The 20,940-nt window shown below is 39.0% G+C and overlaps 1 protein-coding gene across 6 annotated transcripts in view; it reads right to left on the bottom strand.

The window, feature by feature from the left end:
- Positions 1-20,940, bottom strand: part of LARP1B (La ribonucleoprotein 1B) — a 106,403-nt gene that overhangs the window by 65,193 nt on the left and 20,270 nt on the right. For all 6 annotated transcript variants that reach the window (XM_030884789.2, XM_045287384.1, XM_045287385.1 and 3 more), the window contains 4 exons: positions 18,466-18,606; positions 11,391-11,534; positions 11,036-11,201; positions 2,901-3,045 (listed from right to left, as the gene is read on the bottom strand). In XM_030884789.2, the coding sequence (XP_030740649.1) occupies positions 2,901-3,045; positions 11,036-11,201; positions 11,391-11,534; positions 18,466-18,606 (596 nt within the window). The remainder of the gene's footprint in view (positions 1-2,900; positions 3,046-11,035; positions 11,202-11,390; positions 11,535-18,465; positions 18,607-20,940) is intronic.

The following is a 20,940-nucleotide window of genomic DNA, read 5'->3' as shown; positions in this document are numbered from 1 at the left end:
TGAGCGGATTCCGGGAACCCAAGAGGCAAGAAAATTTTGGGAATGATGAGGGCAACAAATGTATAGATGTGCTTTACACAATTGATCTATGTATTGTGACGAATTGTATGAGCCCCAATAAATTGATTATAAAAAAAAAAATGTAATATTGATCATAATGACAATAAAAGCTAATGAGTAAATAAAAAAAAAATATATAAAAAAAAAAAAAGAAAGTGACTTCATAAAAAATGGCAGTTGAACTAGATATTTGAAAGAGATCAATGATAGCAGCTAATAAACTCATTCTATGATGATGGCAACAAATGTACAGATGTGTTTGACAATGGATGTATGTATGGATTGATAAGAATTGTACACACGCCCAATAAAATGATTTTTTAAAAATAAATAAGTAAACTCATAATCATAGTTTTCCTCAAAGGACAAAATTCAAGGAACCAAATTTTCTTCAAGTTATAAAACACAGAAAATATTTGTTATCTATAAAAATTACATTAAGAATATGGCAGGAGGGGTTGGGGTAAATGGGGAACTAATAACAATGACAACAGAAAGAAATGTTCTACACTTTGTTCGAACAATTCGGCAGTCTGAGATGCTCACCTGCCTGGCACGATTGCTGAGGACAAAGTGGGTGCATAAGCAGAAGTTGTGAAGAAAGCTGGTGGTGCCCAGCTATCAAATGATATAGCATCTGGGGTCTTAAAGGCTTAAAGACATTCAGGCAGCCATCTAGCTCAGAAACAACAAAGCCCACTCGGAAGAAACACACCAGCCTACCCCGACACAAACACTGATGACAAAGCAGGTGCATAGGAAAATGCGGTGAAGAAAGCTGATGGTGCCCAGTTATCAAAATATATAGAATCTGGGGTCCCATAGGCTGGAAGATAAACAAGGCGCCATCTAACTGAGAAACAACAAAGCCCACATGGAAAATGCACAACAGCCTGTGAGATGACAAGGCATCAAAGGGATCAAGTATCAGGCATCAAAGACCAAAAAAAAAAAAAAAATCATCATTGTGAATGAGAGGGAGTGAAGAGTGGGAACCCAGGGCCCATCTGGGGGAAATTGGACATCCCCTTGCAGAAGGGCTGAAGGGAGGTGACGAGCCAGTCAGAGTGCAGTCTAGCTCTTAAATGCATCTCCCCCCCCAACTATCATGATTCCAATTCTACCTTACATGTCCGGCTGGACCAAAGGATATATACTGGCACAGATAGGAACTGGAAATACAGGGAATCCAGGACAGATGAACCCCCCAGGACCAGTGGTGAGAGTGGCAAAATCAGGAGGGTGAGGGAGAAAGGGGAAACAGATGACAAGGTCTACATGTAACCTCTTCCCTGGTGGACAGACAGCAGAGAACTGAGTGAGGGAGAGAGACGTTGGATGGTGTAAGATATGATAAAATAATAATAAATTACAAATTATCAGAGGGGAGAGGGGAGCAGGGAGGGAGGGGAAAAATGAGGAGCTGATACCAAGGGCTCAAGTAGAAAGCAGGTGTTTTGAGAATGATGATGGCAACATATGTATGAATATGCTGGACACAAATGATGTATGTATGGATTGTGAAAAGAGTTGTATGAGCCCCTAATAAAGTGATTTTTTTTAAAAAGAAATGTTCTAAAATTGATTGTGATGCTTGTATAACTCATCAACAACCCTATGGTAAGGTTTCTGAGACTGTAAATCTTCACAGGAGAGATATATCCTCTTCTTTCTTCCTTGCAACAGTGGGTGGGTTTGAACTGACAACCTTGCAGTAGCAATCCAATGCTTACCCAACAATGCCCCAGAGCTCCTTGGACAAGCTAGCAGTTTCTTATAAAATTAAACATGGTTACCATATAGGATCCTATTATCATAATCCTAGCTCGTTATCCAGCAGAAACAACTTAAGCCCACAAAAATACCTTAGTAAGTTTACTCAATCTCAAAGTAAAGCTGGACACAATCTAAATGTCCATCATCAAATGGATAAATTGTGGGTACATCACATAATGGAATTAGACCACAATACATAAAACAACATAAAAGAATCTTTTATTTAAGATATTCTGTAAGAAGCCAAATTTTAAGGGCTGAAATGAAATTAGAAGTTGTCAAGATGCTGAGATGAGAAGTGAGGAGAATTGGCCAACAAGGGTATAAGTATTAGCGTCTAATACAAAAATCTAAATAAACAGTTCTGTAATAATATTGTTCATAACATTTAGTTTAGCAACATAGCTTCTCGTTTAACGACTTACTTGTCCCTATCTTCACATTATCTTCATTTTTCTAACTAAGCCTCCTCCCTGACCCTCCCAACCCCCACCACCCCACCACACACAAAGGGGACAAGGGTAAGTATAAGTGATACCAAATTGGACACTAAAGTTTATTCTGGTATTAATTTCAAAGTTCCCTTTTATAAAATAACTCATTTCTTCAGAATTTTCATTATCACCTTCTCCCTTCTTATGTAAGAAAAGTTTCTTCCCTTGCTTTTGTGATTATTTGCTTGTTAGTCAAATAGTGAAAAACAGGAAAAGCAAAAATTTTGGAAGAATACATTTACCAAAAAGAGAAAGACCAAAAAAAAAAAAAAAGAGAAAGACCACAGCTTTAAGTTAGTCTTCTTTTAGCACTTGAAAAAACAAGTTTCACGAATGAGAAATATGCTCTTCCCCAGGAACCTGAAGAAACTAAAGGACCCAAACCAAAGAACCACCACCAAGAAGATTTGGATTGAAGGGTTAGATGAAAAATAAATGGCAACCTCATTGGCAATTCTCTGAGGTGTGTTCCAAGGTCAAGTATTTATTTGGGTTTGACCAAATGGATAAAAGCCCATATGACACAGTCTGAGCCTTAGGCAACTAGTTTCTTATTAAATGTATAATTACCTCTAAAATGAGATTAAGGTTTGTAGTGAGAGCCTGAACTCGGTGGAAACCAGCAATCAAGGAAATGGGTAAGAAGCCTTCTTCATCCATCTTTCTTCGAAGGAAGAAGTCTCGCTCCAAATTTTCTATACTGAAGTAATACTCACTAAAGAGAAGCAAGAAGAAATAAGTTTTATCCATTTATTCACTTAGAAAGAAAACTACTGGTGGCTTATACCACCAACTGGTATTAAAATGCCTTGATTTGGTTAATAACATTATATAGATATCAAGAAATATATAGACAGTACATACAAGAGCAAATATAACAAACACCTTTTAAAATAACTTTACTTTTATACAAGCACAAAAAGAAAAGTATACTAATTATCTCCCCAAAACACTGACCATAACCTTAATTTAGATTAGCCTTGATCTTAAAGTATAATTAGTCACCTAATTTTACTTAAAAATAGTTAAATAATTATTATCTTAAACGATGTACAAATGTGCTTTACACAATTGATGTGTGTATGGATTGGGATAACAGTTGTATGAGCCCCTAATAAAATGTTAAAAAAAAATAAAATTAAACCCCCCCCCAAAAAAAAAAAAGCCATTAAAGAAATTACTGTACAAACTTAGTTCTATTTGCTTCATTAGGCACTAAACAAATCTCAACACATGCCAACAAATTGACATCCAAGTTTTTCTCATCACTGAGAATACAACAGACAATAATGATCGAGTGTCAACATTGTTTTATATTTCTCAACCCTAGTAATCAACACAATGTGTTGCAAATACTTCATGATCATGAGCATGTGTGTGGGCATACACAAATTTCTATCTGAATGACTCAAATTCTCCTCACTTTTCCTTGAAGGGTAAAACATTAAACATTCAAAGTGAACAGAATACAAAAGAACTAAGTATAAGCTCTCATTATCAACAGCATGAGATACACAGAGAAAAATAGCACAGCAAAAGTTTAGTTTAGTCTAAAAAAGTATCCACCTTTCCCAAAAAAGAAAACACAAATGGGAAAATTATGTGATTAACTATATTCTAAGATATAAACAAAGAAACATGAATATTTAATAACCTGAGAAAACATCTGCTTAAATTACAGCTCCAAAATAACAAAAAATAGAAAATTCAATTAAAGGTCATTATCAATTAAGAAGAAAGTAGAAATGAAAAAAGATAGAAATGGATGACGTTTACCAAAGCCTAGAGTTTAATACTATTACACTGTTTCAATATCATAGAAAACAAAAGTTTTTAAAAATGAACAAGTTATAAGTACACCAGTTGCTATGTGTGGGTGTAAAAGATGTCTGTCAAGTTTAACTGAAGAAATATAGCAATTCAAAATTGGTTTAGAGAGGCAACTTCCACTGCAGAGGGTTGTGAGTATGCCCATAAACCTTAAAATATTCTATTTGTTTCTTTGTAATTTGATGTTTAACTATCTTTACATTAAGTGTTCTTTTTCAAGATAATTTTAACCACCATGCTTAACACCAGCAACACAGTGCTGACATTTTAGTAAAGTTAGTAAATCATTTACTGTCCCTAATACACTGAGAAAAAAAATATATATATATATATATGTATGTATATATATATGAAAACGTATTTTGTGGGCTCCTGGATGCCAAAACTAAAGACCATTCTTCTGGGCCCCAAGGTGGGGACACAAAGACAATGAACTTTAAAAATCCATCTTAGTGTCTGGCATGCAGTAGGACACACAATAACCAACCAACTAGTTGCTGTCAAGTCGACTCTGACCCATGCGACCCTCCATGTGTATCAGGGAAGAACTGTATGCCATAGGGTTCTCTTGACTGTGACTTTCCAAAAGCAATTCACCAGCCCATTCTCCTTTGGCACCTACAGGTAAGTTTAAAATGGCACAAGCCTCTTTGTTAGCAACTCATTGTATAATCATTTATTTGCACCTCTTGGGCTCTAGACACATAATCAAATGTTGGATTTAATTTCTTAATTTCCACATACTAAACATTTGACTGAGTCACAAGTTAAAACTGTTCTTGGATGAAAACAGTGAAAATAAATTGTCCTTTTAATATAATACTTATTGTATGTACAACCAATACGTATTGTATGTATGTATCTAGATAAATTCATAAATCACTGTTACTGTACTGTAACAGGTATTTTAATAACTTGTAATAAAATATAAACATATTCTTACATCCAAGTGCTAAAACTGATTCCCCAGCTAGAAATAATCAAGAATTTCAATGGGTTTATATATATTTGAAAACCCTCAATACTATCAAGTCAAAAGCATGACTCCTGAAAAGCAGATCTCCACTAATGAAAGCAAACAACCTAAACCTGTTATTCTACTAACATTTACCAAAAACCCTAAGACAGTAACAAAAAAAGTCATAACCAATTCTGTGTCTGACATTTTTGCTCATGTACTCTAGAACACAATCATGTCCTACCTTAGCAGCTCTGAATTCTACACTGCATCATCAGAAATTTAGTCAATACTGAAGAAGCTCTGCTCCTCCCTCACCTGTCTAAGCATATTGGAAGTTGATTATTCTAACAGAGTTGCATGTCCACTATCAGGTCTCAGAAGGGTCCTGGCAGCAATAGCTACCAAAAAAAGAAAAGGCAAGAACAGTAGTTTGAAGTTGTTAGCCATATGCCAGGCACTTTCTACCCAGAAAAAGACCCCTTCCTTCGGTGGTTGCATTAGTTGTAACAAAAGAACAAAATGAACAAGTTCCTTCATACTGTAAGCCAATTAAATCCACCATGAAGTCATCCCAGTGAAGGACCCAGCTGATGCTGATGAAGAAACTACTTTCTGGTTGATGCCATTTCAACCATGCCTAATTATTTTTTCCTTCACCTTGAAAAGATATAAAAAGGAAAACTCAAATTTCAGCCATGAGGCAAATCAGTTTGTGAGCATTTCTCACCACTATATAAATATGCAAAGCATCCTAATCAATAGAAAAATGTAAAATTTATTTCTAAAAAGATAGCCGAAGTAACTAATACTCTGACTTCTACTTCAGTACCCAGAAAGCAACTACCATGAGAACTAGAGAAAGAAATCTAAAAGATTAAGTAGTTCCCCCAATTCTTTAATGTGTCTTTAAAAAAAAAAAAAAAGGATTAACAGACCAATTGGATGATATTCCTGCTGAGAGCAGTCAATGCAGAGAGGGCCTTAGGGCCAGCCTCAGCACAAGATACAAGGTCCCTCACTCACTACACTGACCCATTATCCCTTCAAGGGACAACACTGGAGGCACAGTGGGGGAATTGTGCCCGATCTGACCTCACCACACCAGGGTGAAACGTTAAGGGTGTGCAGCAAAGCAGCAAGGAGAGGAAAGCAATGACATCCCCGGGGAAAGCCAAAAACAGACTGCGGTCAGGGCACGGCACCCCATCATATTCGACCAGAAAATACTCATAAAGGTCAACAAACGAGCCCCCAATGATTTTTTTTAAAAGGTTTTTAAACGAGGTGTCGAACGGATCACTGAAGACAAATGGGTACATAAGCAAATGTGGCGAAGAACGCTGATGGTGACCAGCTATCAAAAAGTATAGCATCTGGGGGCTTAAAGGCTTGAAGGTAATAAAGCGGCCATCAAGCTCAGAAGCAACAAAGCCCACATGGAAGAAACACACCAGCCTATGCAACCACGTGGTGTCGAAGGGATCAGGTATAAGGCATCATCAGAACAAAAAATCTTACCACCGTGAATGAGGGGGGTAGTGCAGAGTGGAGACCCAAAACCCATCAGTAGGCCACTGGAGATCCCCTTGTAGAGTGGTCTCGGGGAGGAGATGAGCCAATCAGGGTGTGATATAACAATGATGAAAGATACTACTTTCCTCTAGTTCCTAAATGTTTCCTCCCCGCTCCCACTACCATGACTCAAATTCGACCTTGCAAGTCTGGCTAGACAGAGGATGTACACTGGTACAGATAGGAAATGAAAATACAGGGAATCCAGGGCGGATGAGCCCTAAGCACCAGTGGTGTGAGTGGCAAAACAGGGAGGGTAGAGGGAGAATGGGTTGGAAAGAAGGAACAGATTACAAGGAACTACATGTGACCTCCTCCCTGGGGGACGGACAACAGAAAAATGGGTGAAGGGAGATGTAGGACAGGGCAAGATATGACAAAATAACGATTTATAAACTATTGAGGGCTCATGGGGGGGTGGGGGGGAATGAGGACCTAATGCCGGGGGTTTAAGTGGAGAGAAAATGTTTTGAGAATGATGAGGGCAATGAATGTACAAATGCGCTTTACACAATTGATGTGTGTATGGATTGTGATAGAGTTGTATGAGCCCCTAATACAATGATTTTTTTTAAAAAAGGGTTTTAAAACCTCCTATCAGCACAGCAAGCCTGCAGGACAACGTCCCTGCACGGAGCTACTGAGCCACAGAGAGGAATGCTGGGCTCACAACAGCAGAGACATGATATCCCCTCACTGAAGCATACAATGACAAAGGATAATCCAGTCTGAACCCCACACAGTGGAGCAAACCAAGAAGGGAACAGACCAGTTCAGCAATGAGAGCAAAGCAAAGCTACAAAGCCCCTGAGGAGCCCCCAAAACAGACGACAGGCTAGGAGGGGCAGTTTCTGGAATTCTTCCAGGACTAGTGGGGAGACAGTCATAAAGGTCAGCGACTCTTTTTATTCAGTTTTTTGTTTTCTTTTTGTATTGTCTAAATTATAGTTGGTTTGTCTACCTATATAGGCACTGGAAGCGAGCCCAAGGAGAAAGCAACAGGACCAGAGGATCCAGAGACTTAAGCAAGGAGAGGCAGGGGAAGAGAGCAGTGAGCAAACAATGCCCTAGACAAGGGAACAACTAGGGAATTAAAAGCAACAATGAGGAGGACACAGAGATCCTGGGGGTGTTGGAGCAACAGCTATCTAGCTGAGAGGAATTTCTAAGAGGCAGAAGAAGAGCAACCATGATGGTGGGAAAGAAGGAAGGTAAAAGAAAACAGAGGAAAGATTAAAAAGTAAAGCTAAGGATAGAGGTACAAACAGGTATGCACTCATGTAAATATATTAATTCATAAAAACAGATGTGTTGGCAAAGGTACATATATTTATATAGCAATACATTGTGGCTTTGGGCCTCAGCTCAAGTCCTCCCTCAACACAAGAACACTTTGTTCTAGCAAACTGGCATTCTGTGATGCTCACCCTCCCAGCACAATTGCTGAAGACAAAATGGGTACATAAGGAAATGTAGTAAAGAAAGCAAATGGTGCCTGGCAATTAAAATACATAATGTCTTGGGTCTGAAAGGCTTAAAGTTAAACAAGTGGCCATCTAGCAGAGAAGCCACATGGAATAAGTTTCATCGGTACTGGGTAACAGGCACCAGAAGACCACAAACAAAAAAACAGTTTGTTGAGAACATGGGGGGGGGGGGTTTAGAGCAGAGACCCAAAACCCATCTGTAGACAATGGGAAAATCCCCTCACAGAAGGGTCACAAGGAAGGGATGAGCCAACTAGGGCACAACATAGCACAGATAAACACCCAGTAATCTTCTGGTTCCTTGAGGCTTCCTCACTCCCCACTATCATGACACCAGTACTGCCTTTTAATATGGACTAGACTGGAGCGTGTGCACAGGTACAGATAAGAGCTCATGAAACATGGAATTCAGGTACAAGAATGGGAGTAGCAATACCAGGAGAGTAGGGGGAAGGTGGGGAGAAGAGGGGAGGATGGGGGAGCCAATCAAAATGATCAACACAGAACCACACACACACCCCCACCCAGGGGGACAAACTGGGGAATGAACCATAAGGGGAGACCGCAGTCGGTATAAGATATGAAAATAATAATATAATTTAATAGCAATAATTTATCAAGGCATCATAAGGGTGGGAAGGGAGTAAGGAGGGAAAAAAGAGGAGCTGACACCAAGGGCTCAAATGGAAAGCGAATGTTTATAAAATAATGATGTCAACATATGTACAAATATGCTTGATACAACTGATGTTTGGATTATTATAAGAGCAATAAGATCCCACAATAAAATGATCTTTTAAAAAATTAAGATTTTTTGAAAGCCGTAAACTTCAAAAATCAACTTCTAAAAACAAAATGAAAGAAGTGAAAACATGTCTATCGGTATTTTTGTTATTTATGTTTTATCTTTAAAAAATTAAAAAACCCTCATTGTCACAGAGTCAATTCTGACTCATCATGGACCATATAGGCAAAGTGGAATAGAATTGCCCTGGTGGGTTCCCAAGGTTGCAAATCTTATTTCTTTGTCGTTCCACAGGACATTTATTGTATATGCCTGGGATGGGGGAAGGGTTGTGCCTAGAAAGTGGTGTTGGCCAGGTGGTGGTGAAGCCTGGCTTCTGCTGGTGCAATTGATCCAGTGCAGCAGCGGGAACTTGATCTTGGAGTGGTGGGATGGCAGCGATCTCTTCCACCTTCATGCAAGGAGTGGGCGCAGGCGCTGCGCAAGCGCTGCGAAGGCGCCCATGTCTCAATGACACTGAGTGATGGCACCATGGTGTTCCGGTCCTAGCACTTGAGGTACATGTTGTAGGTCCTGCAACAGTTGTAGCACAGCCAGATGCCAAAGTTCTTCCCCTGCCCGCAGTTCATAATCTCCCCCAAAAGACTTCAGCTTCTTCAGCTGTGACAGTCCTAAAAGCGAGACTTGGGAACAACCTGGCTGGGGAGAAGATATGCATATGGTAGAAAGGCAGTACCCAGCACTTGGGGGAGGGCAGACAACAGCCCACCACATTGTACTCATAAAGTGTGCCCAAGGCCTTCACATGGGTCCCTCGGCGCTGGTCTCAGCGTGCAAAAAGTAAGTACCTGTCCAAACACAGTGGCCCCAAGGATGTAAATCTTTTAAGAAGGCAGCTAGTAGGTTCCAGTTGCTAAAACTTGTAGTCAGGAGCTCAGTAACGTACCTCACTATGCTACCAGGGTTCCTTTGCAAATCTTAATAGAAACATGTGCAAACAAACAAGGGATGTTCAAAATATGCATAAAATAGAATGAAAAGATAATGGGAGTGAGACACTTCCAACAAAGTGGCAAAGTAGGAGCATATGCTACAGACCCTCTACAACAAAGATATGAGAGACCTAATGAAAGAAACTGATGATAATCCCAGAACTCCAAACTCCAAGAAAAAGACAGTAGACTGAATATCAACTAGAAGAAGCTGAACAAAAGTAGTGGGAGAGGAGATGAAGGGGGTAATTATCAGCTAGCCTAAGAAGCAGACCATCTTGGAAGTAACATTCTATCCAGGAAGCACATTGATACATGAATATGAGGTGGGGTGGGGGTGGGGGTGTCCTTCACTGTTTTCCATACCTTCCTTGTGGTGAACAGAAGCATGGCCAAACCACACCCTCAACCACCCCCATACCTCATGTATGAACATCAGGTGCACTAACTGTGCATCTATAGACACCTGAAGTGAGAGACAATATGGAACAGAACTCAAAATCTGAAGAAATCAGCTTTGCTGGTTGGACTAGTAGGACCCCTTCAGATCCGGAACTGAAATCATCCCATAAGGGCAGCCATTACCCAAAACCAGAGGGTTTGTAAAAAGGGGGAAACGGAAACAGAACAAGCAGGAAATAGGTTAAGCGATGTTACCTTGAGGGGATTGAAATCCATGAGTTAAAACAAAATGCCTGAGCTGTTTAATGCAAAACTGATTATATTCTCTGTAAGCCTTCATCTAATTCACAAGTTATTAAATAATGGAATTTCTAAATGAACTTTGGAAGCCCCCTCATATATATTGAAGACTTTTACTATATAATAGACTGGGACAACATCTTTAGCATTGTCCTGACATTTTAACAAATGCCCTTCAAGCAGAGTATTGTCCTTCAAGAACTTACATAAATACTATCACTAGGATATTTCCTAGGGGAAAAATACTACAAAAAACAAAATAAAAAACAGGACAGTAAAAAATACCATAAGCATGCTCTTAAAGTTTACTATTAAATAGCTTAGAAATTGTATAATATGGCTTTCCTACCAATGACAAAGATTGATATTGCAAAACTTTCCAGAATCTCATCTGCTTATATCTGTTATCAACTTACATTTGGCGTTTAATATACTCTTTAAGCAATGCTTCTTCCACAGGATATACCTGCACGCCTGTGCCATCATCATAGTAATACATCATACTGGTGTTAAGTTCTGTTTGAAATGGTTGCTCTGTCCTTTCACCATGTTCTCGATAACCATATGAATAATCAAAGTTCACTTGATGTGGAAAAAGAAAAAGTGGTCACAGATGAATCAATAAATAAGGAATAATAAACAGTTACTACAGTTAAAGTAAAATGTTTAGTGACATACTTTAAGGGGTAACAAATGCAAAACCATCTTTAGCATCAAACAAAAAAATCAGTCAAAATAATCTGTCTAACAAAACCAAAAACCATGACATACAGCGAGGATTTCCTCTGCCTCGTCCTCTTCCACGTCCTCTTCCTCGTCCTCTTCCTCTAGCGGTACCTCGGATATTACCCCCCTCACTTCTCACACTGGAAACTTCATCTTCATCATCTCTCTTTTCTCTATCTCGCCTCCAACCTTTTTAAAATGAAAAATATTTTATATATTCTAATTTGTAATTATACATGACATGGTTAGCCTTATGAACATATGGTAACCACCTACTTTTCAATTTGAAACGAGTTAACAGAAAGACATTCTTCAGATATACATATAATCTTAAAAGACATGGGAATTGGTCAAAAGAGCTGTGGCATAAAAGAGAGGACACAGATTCTTGACAGAGATATCCTAACAAGAACTATGAGATACCACTTAACATCCTCAAAGATAGTCCAACTGAAAAAATCAAAAAGCAGTAAGTGTTGAAGGGGATGTGGTGTGATAGGAACTCTCATCCACTGATGGTGGACCTATAGGTATATGCAGCCATTACGGTAATTCATTTGGCAAAACCCAAAACAAATCGAGCTACCATACAACCCAACAATCCCCCTCTTGGGCATATTATACCCAGAAGAGGTAGGAAACAGACCAGGGCCAGACATCAGCGCTCCAATGGTACAGCTCACAATCGAAAAGAGTTGGAAACAACCTAAATTTCCATCAACAGAAAAATGAATTAAAAAACTCGGGTAAATAAATACAATGAAGTGCTACGCATCTCTAAATAGCAGGGATAAACACAAGAAGCACATCTTATGTGTCCACAGGAAAGGGACCAGACCTCAACCTGGTATGCCAGGCAAGATAATACTGAGGAGAAAACAATGGAACCCATGGGGGAGGGGGGGAGGAAAAAGAGGAAGGTGGGGCAAAGGGAATGGGGAGCCAACAAACCAAAGGGACAAGGGAACAAGGTGGGTGTAGCACACCTGGTTGGGGTTGATCAAGTGCAAGGTCACTGAGAGGAATTACTGAGATCCAAATGAACATCGAACATGATAGTGGGACAGAAGGAAAGTAAAAGGAAGCAGAGGAAAGAACTCAGGGGCAAAAGACTATATAGAGGTATAAATATAGGCATGTGTAGATAGGCAGACAGACAGACAGATAGATAGACAGATAGATAAGGATATAGGTCTACATACAATTATTTATATGCTAAGCATCCTACTCAAGTCCTCCCTCAACACAAGAACCCTTTATTCCAATAACCTGGCATCCTGTGATGTTCACCTTCCACATAAGATCCACCTTCCACTGAAGACAAAATGAGTGCATAAGCAAATGTGGTGAAGAAAGATGATGGTGCCCGGCTATTATAATACATAGTAGGTGAGGTCTTAGAATTAAACAAGCAGCCATCTAGCAGGGAAGCAACCAAGTCCACATGGAAGAACAAACCATCCTGTGTGATCACTAGGTGTTGCCGGCATCATGTATCAGGAAACCCAAAGCAATCATATCGATGAGGAAAAGGGGAGCTGGAGACCTAAAACCCATCTGTAGACAAGTGGACATCCCTTCACAGAAGGATCAGCTAGCAAGGGTGCATTACAGCACCAACTAAGCACACAACATTGCTCTAGTTCTTTAGTTCCCTCCCCACCTCACCCCCATCATGACCCCAGTTCTACCTTACAAATCCAGCTGACCAGAGCACATACACTGGTACAGTTAAGAGCCCTCAACACACAGAATCCAGGGCAGAAAAAACTTCCCAGGAATAATAATGGGCATAGAGATACCATGTGGGTAGGGGGAAGGTGGGGGACAAGAGGGAAAAGGGAGGAACCAATTGCAATGATCAACATACAACCCCCACGGAGGACAAACAACAGAAATGTGGGTGCAGGGAGAAGGCAGATGGTGTAAAATATGAAATTAACTTATAAATTTATCAAGGGGTCATGAAGGGGCAGGGGAAGGAAAAAAGGAGCTGAGACTAAGGTCTCAAGTAGAAAGAAAATGTTTTGAAAACAATGATGGCAACATATGGACAAATGTGCTATATACAACTGATGTATGGATTGTTATAAAAGCTGTAAGAGCCCCCAATGGAATGATTTATGTGTGTGTGTAATTTTTTTTAAGATAACTCAAACTAGGAGACAATACCTGTAACATAGTATAAAAACCAAGGACTCCAATTTCTTACTAATGCATAACACAAGCCTCTTAGTCCATGTATATTTCAGGAAAGCACACTGAAGTGTTGTTCTGGAATTCCCATTCTTCTCAACGTCAGTCAGAACTTGTTATGATCCAGTCAAATCCCTTTGCATAGTCAATGAAACACGTTACCATTTTTTTGCTACTCTCTTCTTTCAGAGACGTAACTGACACATCAGCAATAATATCCTTTATTCCACATTCTCTTTTGAATCCAACTTGAATATCTGGCAGCACCGTATTGATATACTTGTTGCAAATGATTTTGAAACATCTTCAGCAAAATTTTCTTTCATGTAATAATAATAATTTGACAATTTCAGTACTTTGTTGGATAACCCTTCTTTTGCATGGCCACAACTATGGACCTCTTCCAGTTGTTGGCCAATGGTTCTCTTCTAAATTTCTCGGCATAAAGTACTGAACACCTCCCCCAGTATATATATCAGTTTGTTGAAACATTTCAACTGTTACTTTGAAAATTCCTGAACCCTTCCTTTTCACTCAACACTTCGGTGCAATTTGGACTTCATTAATATCATCAGTTCTTTATGACGCTACCTCTTGAACAAACACTTCATTTTATGACACTGTGTACTCCTCCTTCCATCTTTTTTTTAATGCTTCCTGCATCATTCAATATTCTGTAATATACATACATATATATATATATATATATATATCCCATGAAATCTTTAAATATTGCAACTTGAGCTTAAATTTTGTCTTCAGTCCTTTCAACTTGAGAGTTGCTTGGTGTGTTCTTCCCTTTTCGGTTTCTAACTCCTTATCTTTGCACATTCATTATAATGCTTTGACTTTTCAAGATGCCCTCTGGGATCTTCTGTTCAGCTTTCACTTCATCGTTTCTTCCATTTGCTTTAGCTACTCTTTCATCAAGAGCAAATTTCAGTTTCTCATCTACATTTTTCTTTTTAATGATCTTTGGTTCTTACATGTATCATGGTCTTGCTGCCAACCCACAACTCTCAGGTCTTTTGCCACTAATGTTAAAACATTGTGTTCTGAAGGGCATTTATAGAGGTCTAAATAAGACATGTACATATGAAAATATATTTATATATGAGGACAGGGAAATAGATCTGTGTGCCTATATTTATAGGTTTAGTATTAAGGTAGCAGAAGGACATTGGGCCTCCACTCAAGTACTCCCCCCCTCAATGCCAGAATACTTTCTTCTATTAAACAGCCATTCTACGATGCTCACCTTCCCGGCACAACCGCTGAAGACAAAGCGGGTGAATAAGCAAATGTGCCAAAGAAAGCTGATAGTGCCCGGCTATCAAAAGATATAGCATCTGGGGTCTTAAAGGCTTGAAGGTAAACAGGCGGCCATCTAGCTCAGTAGCAACAAAACCCACATGGAAGAAGCACACCAGCCTGTATGCTAACAAGGTGCCAAAGGGATCACGTATCAGGCATCAAAGAACAAAAAATCATATCACTGTGTGCTCACCTCCATGATACGATCGCTGAAGACAAATGGATGCATAAGCAAATGTGGCAAAGAAAGCTGATTGTGCCCGGCTATCAAAAGATACAGTGTCTGGGGTCTTAAAGGCTTGAAGGTAAACAAATGGCCATCTAGTTCAGAAGCAACAAAGCCCACAAGGAAGAAGCACACCAGCCTGTGTGATCACGAGGTGTCGAAGGGATCAGGTATCAAAGAACAAAAAAATCAAATCAGTGTGAATGGGGGGGAAGTACAGATTGGGGACCCAAAGCCCATCTGTAGGCAACTGGACACCCCCTTGAAGAAGGGTTACGGGGAGGAGACGAACCAGTCAGGGTGCAGTGTAGCAAAGACAAAGCATACAACTTTCCTCTAATTCCTAAATGCTTCCTCCCCACCTACCATCATGATCCCAATTCTACCTTGCAAGTCTGGCTAGACCAGAGGGTGTACGCTGGTACAGATAGGAACTGGAAACACAGGGAATCCAGGGCGGATGATCCCTTCAGGACCAGCGGTGTGAGTGGCGATACTGGGGGATGGTGGGTTGGAAAGGGGGAACCGATTACAAGGAACTACATGTGACTTCCTCCCTGGGGGACGGACAACAGAAAAGTGGGCGAAGGGAGATGACAGACAGGGCGAGATATTACAAAATAATAATTTATAAGTTATCATGGGTTCATGAGGGAGGGGGCAGTGGGGAGGGAGGGGGAAAATTGAGGAGCTGATGCCAGGGGCTTAAATGGAGAGCAAATGTTTTGAGAATGATGAGGGCAATGAATGTACAAATGTGCTTTACACAATTGATGTTATGTATGGATTGTGATAAGAGTTGTATGAGCCCCTAATAAAAAGATTTTTAAAATTGTGTTGTCACTTACACAGCATTCTCTACTTTTATATCATTGCAATGGTTTATAGTGGCTACACAGAACTCACAGACAATATTTAATCATTATTAACAGATTTTTGAAGGAAGCTAACAGGTTACAATGCAAGTGAAAAATGTTCAGGATAAATTGTTCATCAAGACATCTTACAAGGCTCTTTCAGTGCGGCTAACAAGGACAAGTCACTCCTTTGTAAGTCTCAGATCAAAGCTGGGTTAGTGAACCCAGCTCTCTGAATTAAGTGCCCAGAGAAACCTCAATCTAGCAAAATACAAACCAAAGGCTCTCAGAGTTCCATTTCTGAGGGTCAGCAAACCCAGTTTTCCCAATAAAGTTGCCCCCAAACATAGTTTTACTTGCTCTGTGGGCTAGGAATTCCATCACTCTTGTTTCATACTTTCAGCTGTTCCTGCTCTGAAGTCAGGGCTATCTTTTGGATCCAGGAGGTTCACTGCACAGGTCTCAATGTCCAGTGGATGACTACCACTAAATGGCATACCCAGCATGATAGCATTCCAATGAAGTTCACAATTGCTCAGACAGGTGAATCCTATCCACATCTCCCCCAACTTCTTACCCAGACCTATACACGAAAAAGTCATGGAGGGACTTTGGCTAAAAGAACCACCTTAAATAATTTTGTGGTCCTGTAAATGCTTCAAATCTGTTCATGAGACAGTCTATATTCACATGAAAGCTACTCATAATGTCCTATTTTGGCTCTCATGGACTGTTTTAATTTTCTTCAGCTTCAACTTACATGGTCTGTTGCACAATCAGCCCCTGCTCTCCAGCCTGATGCTAGTCTTGTTCTTACTGATACTGATATTCCTACATATACTCAGTTTGATTCTTGTGTATTCCACCCAATGATGCCCATGTGTATAATTGCCTATTTATGCTGCTGGTATTGCAATGTTCTATCATGTAATCTGTACATGCAAACTCTAATACCAGCACCATTATTTTCTAACTAGTGATCCTTCTTTGTTTCCAACTTTCACAATCCAATCACCAATAACTACCAATGCATCCTGGTTGCATTTTTAATCAACTGCAGGCTTCAGAAGTTTTTAAAATCTTATTTTTGTTGTTGTTGGTACATAAATCTGAATAATCATAGTAGCAGGTCTTCCTTGTTGGTGTGCAGATATTATCCTATCACTGGCCGGATCATTCTTCAGGATAGATCTTGAAATGTTCTTGAAATGAGTCATGTCCCGTCAGGAAATGAAGGTCCTGAAAACTCTGTTCCACCCACATCATTAAAGTCAATTCTAGTTCAAGGAGTCAGCTCTTCCCCATCCTTGTTTTGCATGACGTTAGCCTGAGGGACTCATCTTGTGGCACTATTATCATGCAATGCTCTGCTACTATAAGATTTTCAGTGGGTAGATTGCACATTCTTTTTTGATATGACTCAACTATTGATTTTTAAGACCAAAACTATTAAATTGCATGTGCCCCCAAAAAACTGTTTTAAAATAACTAAATGAGCAAAAGACTTTCAGTGGCTAATTTTCCAAAAGTCAATCATCTCTTTGATCTTCTTGTAGTCTGGAAGCATTGCTGAAACCTGTCCATTCTGGGTGATCCTGCCTTCTGGTTTTTTGAAACACTAGTGACACAACACTTCCAGCATCACTGCATATCAAACTGCCCAATTTCCACAAATAGATGAAATGGACAAGGGGCACAAAAATTAATTCAACCAGGAGCTGGTAATGGACCATCAGGGGTTCAAATCTACCAACTGTTCCTCAAGAGACAGATGGGGTAATCTGCTTTCTTAAAGAATACCGCCTTAGAAACCCTATTGAGAAGATCAACTGTCTTATAGGGTCATTCTGAAATGGAAATCTGCTTGAGGGCACAGAATAATTTTTTTTTTTAAATGGAGAATATTCAACAGGATACTTATCTGGCAATAAAAGAAACTATTAATACATGCAACAACATGGATTGGTGTGAAAAATATGCTCAGGAAAGATAAACTCTACCTGTTGTATAGTTCCAATATGTGAAATTCTAACCTATGGTGACAGAAAGCAGTGGATGAAAGTAAAGACAGTACTGTGAATGCATTTTAATATATGAACAAGTTCATTATTAAAGTTTTCTTTTCTTTTTCTTAAGTATATGGAAAGATGCAGAAACTACTCAAAAGCAACACCCAGTAGCCAAATCTGGAACAATCTGAGCATCAAATGAAATTAACAAGTGACTTTATGTTAGTGCTGAGGGAACAATTCAGAAAAGGAGGGTGAGAATGGGTGTGCAGCTCAAACAATGTAATGTTGGAATTTTTTGTTGTGAACACTCTCAACTAAAATAAAAATAAATTTAAAAAATAACCACAACAAAAACTGTGGGGATTACAGGCAAGGTCACAAAACAAAGTGTGTATGAATTGTTGAAGGGAAAACCCATTTGCTTTGTAAACTTTAACCCACAATCACAATAGGCTTTATTTTTAAAGTTACAATAATAAACAAAAAGATGGTTTGCTCTTAAAAATGTAACTTACTTCTTGAATCATTTCGTCTATTGTTGTGTGCTGTTTTATTTGCTTCAGGTTGACATCTTGAGCTGTTCCGGGATCCTGGTCGTTCTTGAAAATCTGGTCTTATATCATCTAAGTGGAGTGGTACCCACTTGTGCTTATTAGCTTGAAGACAATAAAATATTTTGAATGACAATGCATTTTTTCATTATAATCATGCAATTTTGAAAGCACTCTAAATTTTTATTTCAAACATTTTCAATTTAAAACTGAATGTAAATTTGTCTTTCAACAAGTTAGTTATAGAGCACATCAAGAGAATCTATCTTCTTGAAGAGTCAGCGATATCACTGGATTTCTTCTGCTTAAATGAAATGCTCATTCATCTATGCTTCGTGTTGAAGGATAAACTATTCTAAAACAGTGTAAATACATACTACTCCTTTGTAATATTTCATATTTTGGCTAATCAAGATACACTGGGAAGATAGGTCTACGAATCAAAACTGTAATTTCAGATCAATATCTAAAGTACAGTGAACCCTCGCCACTTCGCGCTTCGACTTCCGCGGCTTCGCTCTATCGCGGTTTTTGCGTAACAGCGCATGCTCTGTCATTACTGCCACTGATTGGCTCATATTGTACACGCTTGATGCCATAAATAATATAATAAATAATAAATGATAATTGTAACGTCCAAAATGTTTTACTGTATTTTCCCTTTTTCGTTTAATAAATTGGGTAGTACGAGTGTAATGGTGACTAAAGGGTGTTTTTTCATGTCCTCTATGCTCTAACTATGAAAATATTTGATTTACAAATAAGGAATCCTACTTCGCGGAATTTCTTTTATCACGGTAGGGTCTAGAACCGATTAACCGCAATAAACGAGGGTTCACTGTATTCATTTACATAGCATCATTACTCAAGAACAAGGTTTCTCAAAATACCAAACTAATAAGTATACAAGTCACATAACTGCATTTGACAACTGTATAGCTATTTAACATTTTCCTACTTTAATACAAAATATACAAGCAACTTAATTTTTCTTGATAACTAAATGATAATACAACTGCTAGAGTACAGTGAAATTCTAAAAAGACTACCTACTCATGAATTGACAAAGTTTCAAAACTGTTCGGTCTTCTGCCGAATCTATACTATATTCTCTAGCAAGACAAGAAGATTCATGGGCAAAGGGAGAACTACCAAGGTATGTAAGGGAAAGGAATGTTAGTGTGCAACTACAGCACTACATTTCTATAAATCCTGTGAACTACAGATCAGACAAGAAAGAGACGTATAAGAATTTTTAAAACTGTTAAACATTTAATCAGTGAAATGCCCTGGCATATACAAGTACTTCTTTTGGAAAGTAAGCTCTAGCAGAGTCAATTCCTAACTTAATTATATGAATTAATCCACGACAAAACAGCTAGTCTTCTAGTGCTGGAAGACCACTTTTACCAAAAGCGCCTGGCGAGGACAAATTTTTGAACAAGATGACAGGTTAGTCTGTGAAGTCACACATTTAGGTAACTAGGAGGTAAGAAAGAATAGGTGAGTGATAAAGTGATTAAGAATTAGGGATCATGTTTCTAACCACCAATTACTTATCTTCTGACTTACAGTTTGGAACAAATAGCCTTGGCTCATAGTATTAAGTGAGTCTAATGTTAACCCTACAGCTAAGAACTATATATTCATTCATATTTTAAAAAATCTATTCAAGTAATGAATTCAAAATAAGGTATTTTATTATTTTCATTATTAAAGAACTTGGCTGACAACTAACTACTATCCTCTACCATGCCAGGTCACCTCAATGTTTCAATGGAATCCCATGGCACTTAAAATTCAAATTCCAAATTAGGAAATCCATGAATAATGCAAACCTATCCAACTTCATCTCCTACCATACTTCCCAAAGCTCACCATTCTGCGAACACTGGCTTTCTGAGAATTTAAACCTCTTCTTTGCTGACAGAACCCTAGACGTGAGCATACTTTTGCCTAAGCTCAGGACACTGGTTGAAAATATATTTTCACAAAACAGATAAATCATAATTCATCACTAAAAACATGGAAACATGGAAGGTTAGGGGAAAAAAAAGATGTATAGATGATGTATATGCTGGTTTTTTCTTCCTTCTTTCCTTCCTTCATTTTCTTACACCAAAGTGGTAATTTAAGGAGAGGAATGCTATTAGAAAAAGTAGGGGAAAAAAAGAAAAAGTAAAACTGCATAAGTAAGTGTGGTGAAGAAGGCTGATGGTGCCCGGCTATTGAGAGATACAGCGTCTGGGATCTTAAAGGCTTGAAAGCAAACAAGCGGCCATCTAGCCCAGAAGCAACAAAGCCCACATGGAAGCAGCACAGCAACATGTGTGATCATGAAGGGCTGAGGGGACCAGGTTTCAAGCACCAAAGGCGGGAGGGGGAGGGGGAGGGATCATATCATCGTGAATGAGGGAAGCGCATGATGGAGACCCAATG

The sequence above is a fragment of the Echinops telfairi genome, unplaced genomic scaffold (assembly GCF_000313985.2).
Source record: "Echinops telfairi isolate 266 unplaced genomic scaffold, ASM31398v2 ScPeMD7_14;HRSCAF=57, whole genome shotgun sequence".
Taxonomy (NCBI): domain Eukaryota; kingdom Metazoa; phylum Chordata; class Mammalia; order Afrosoricida; family Tenrecidae; genus Echinops; species Echinops telfairi.
Note: the sequence above shows the minus strand (reverse complement) of the source record. Positions and strands in the feature narration are given on the sequence as shown.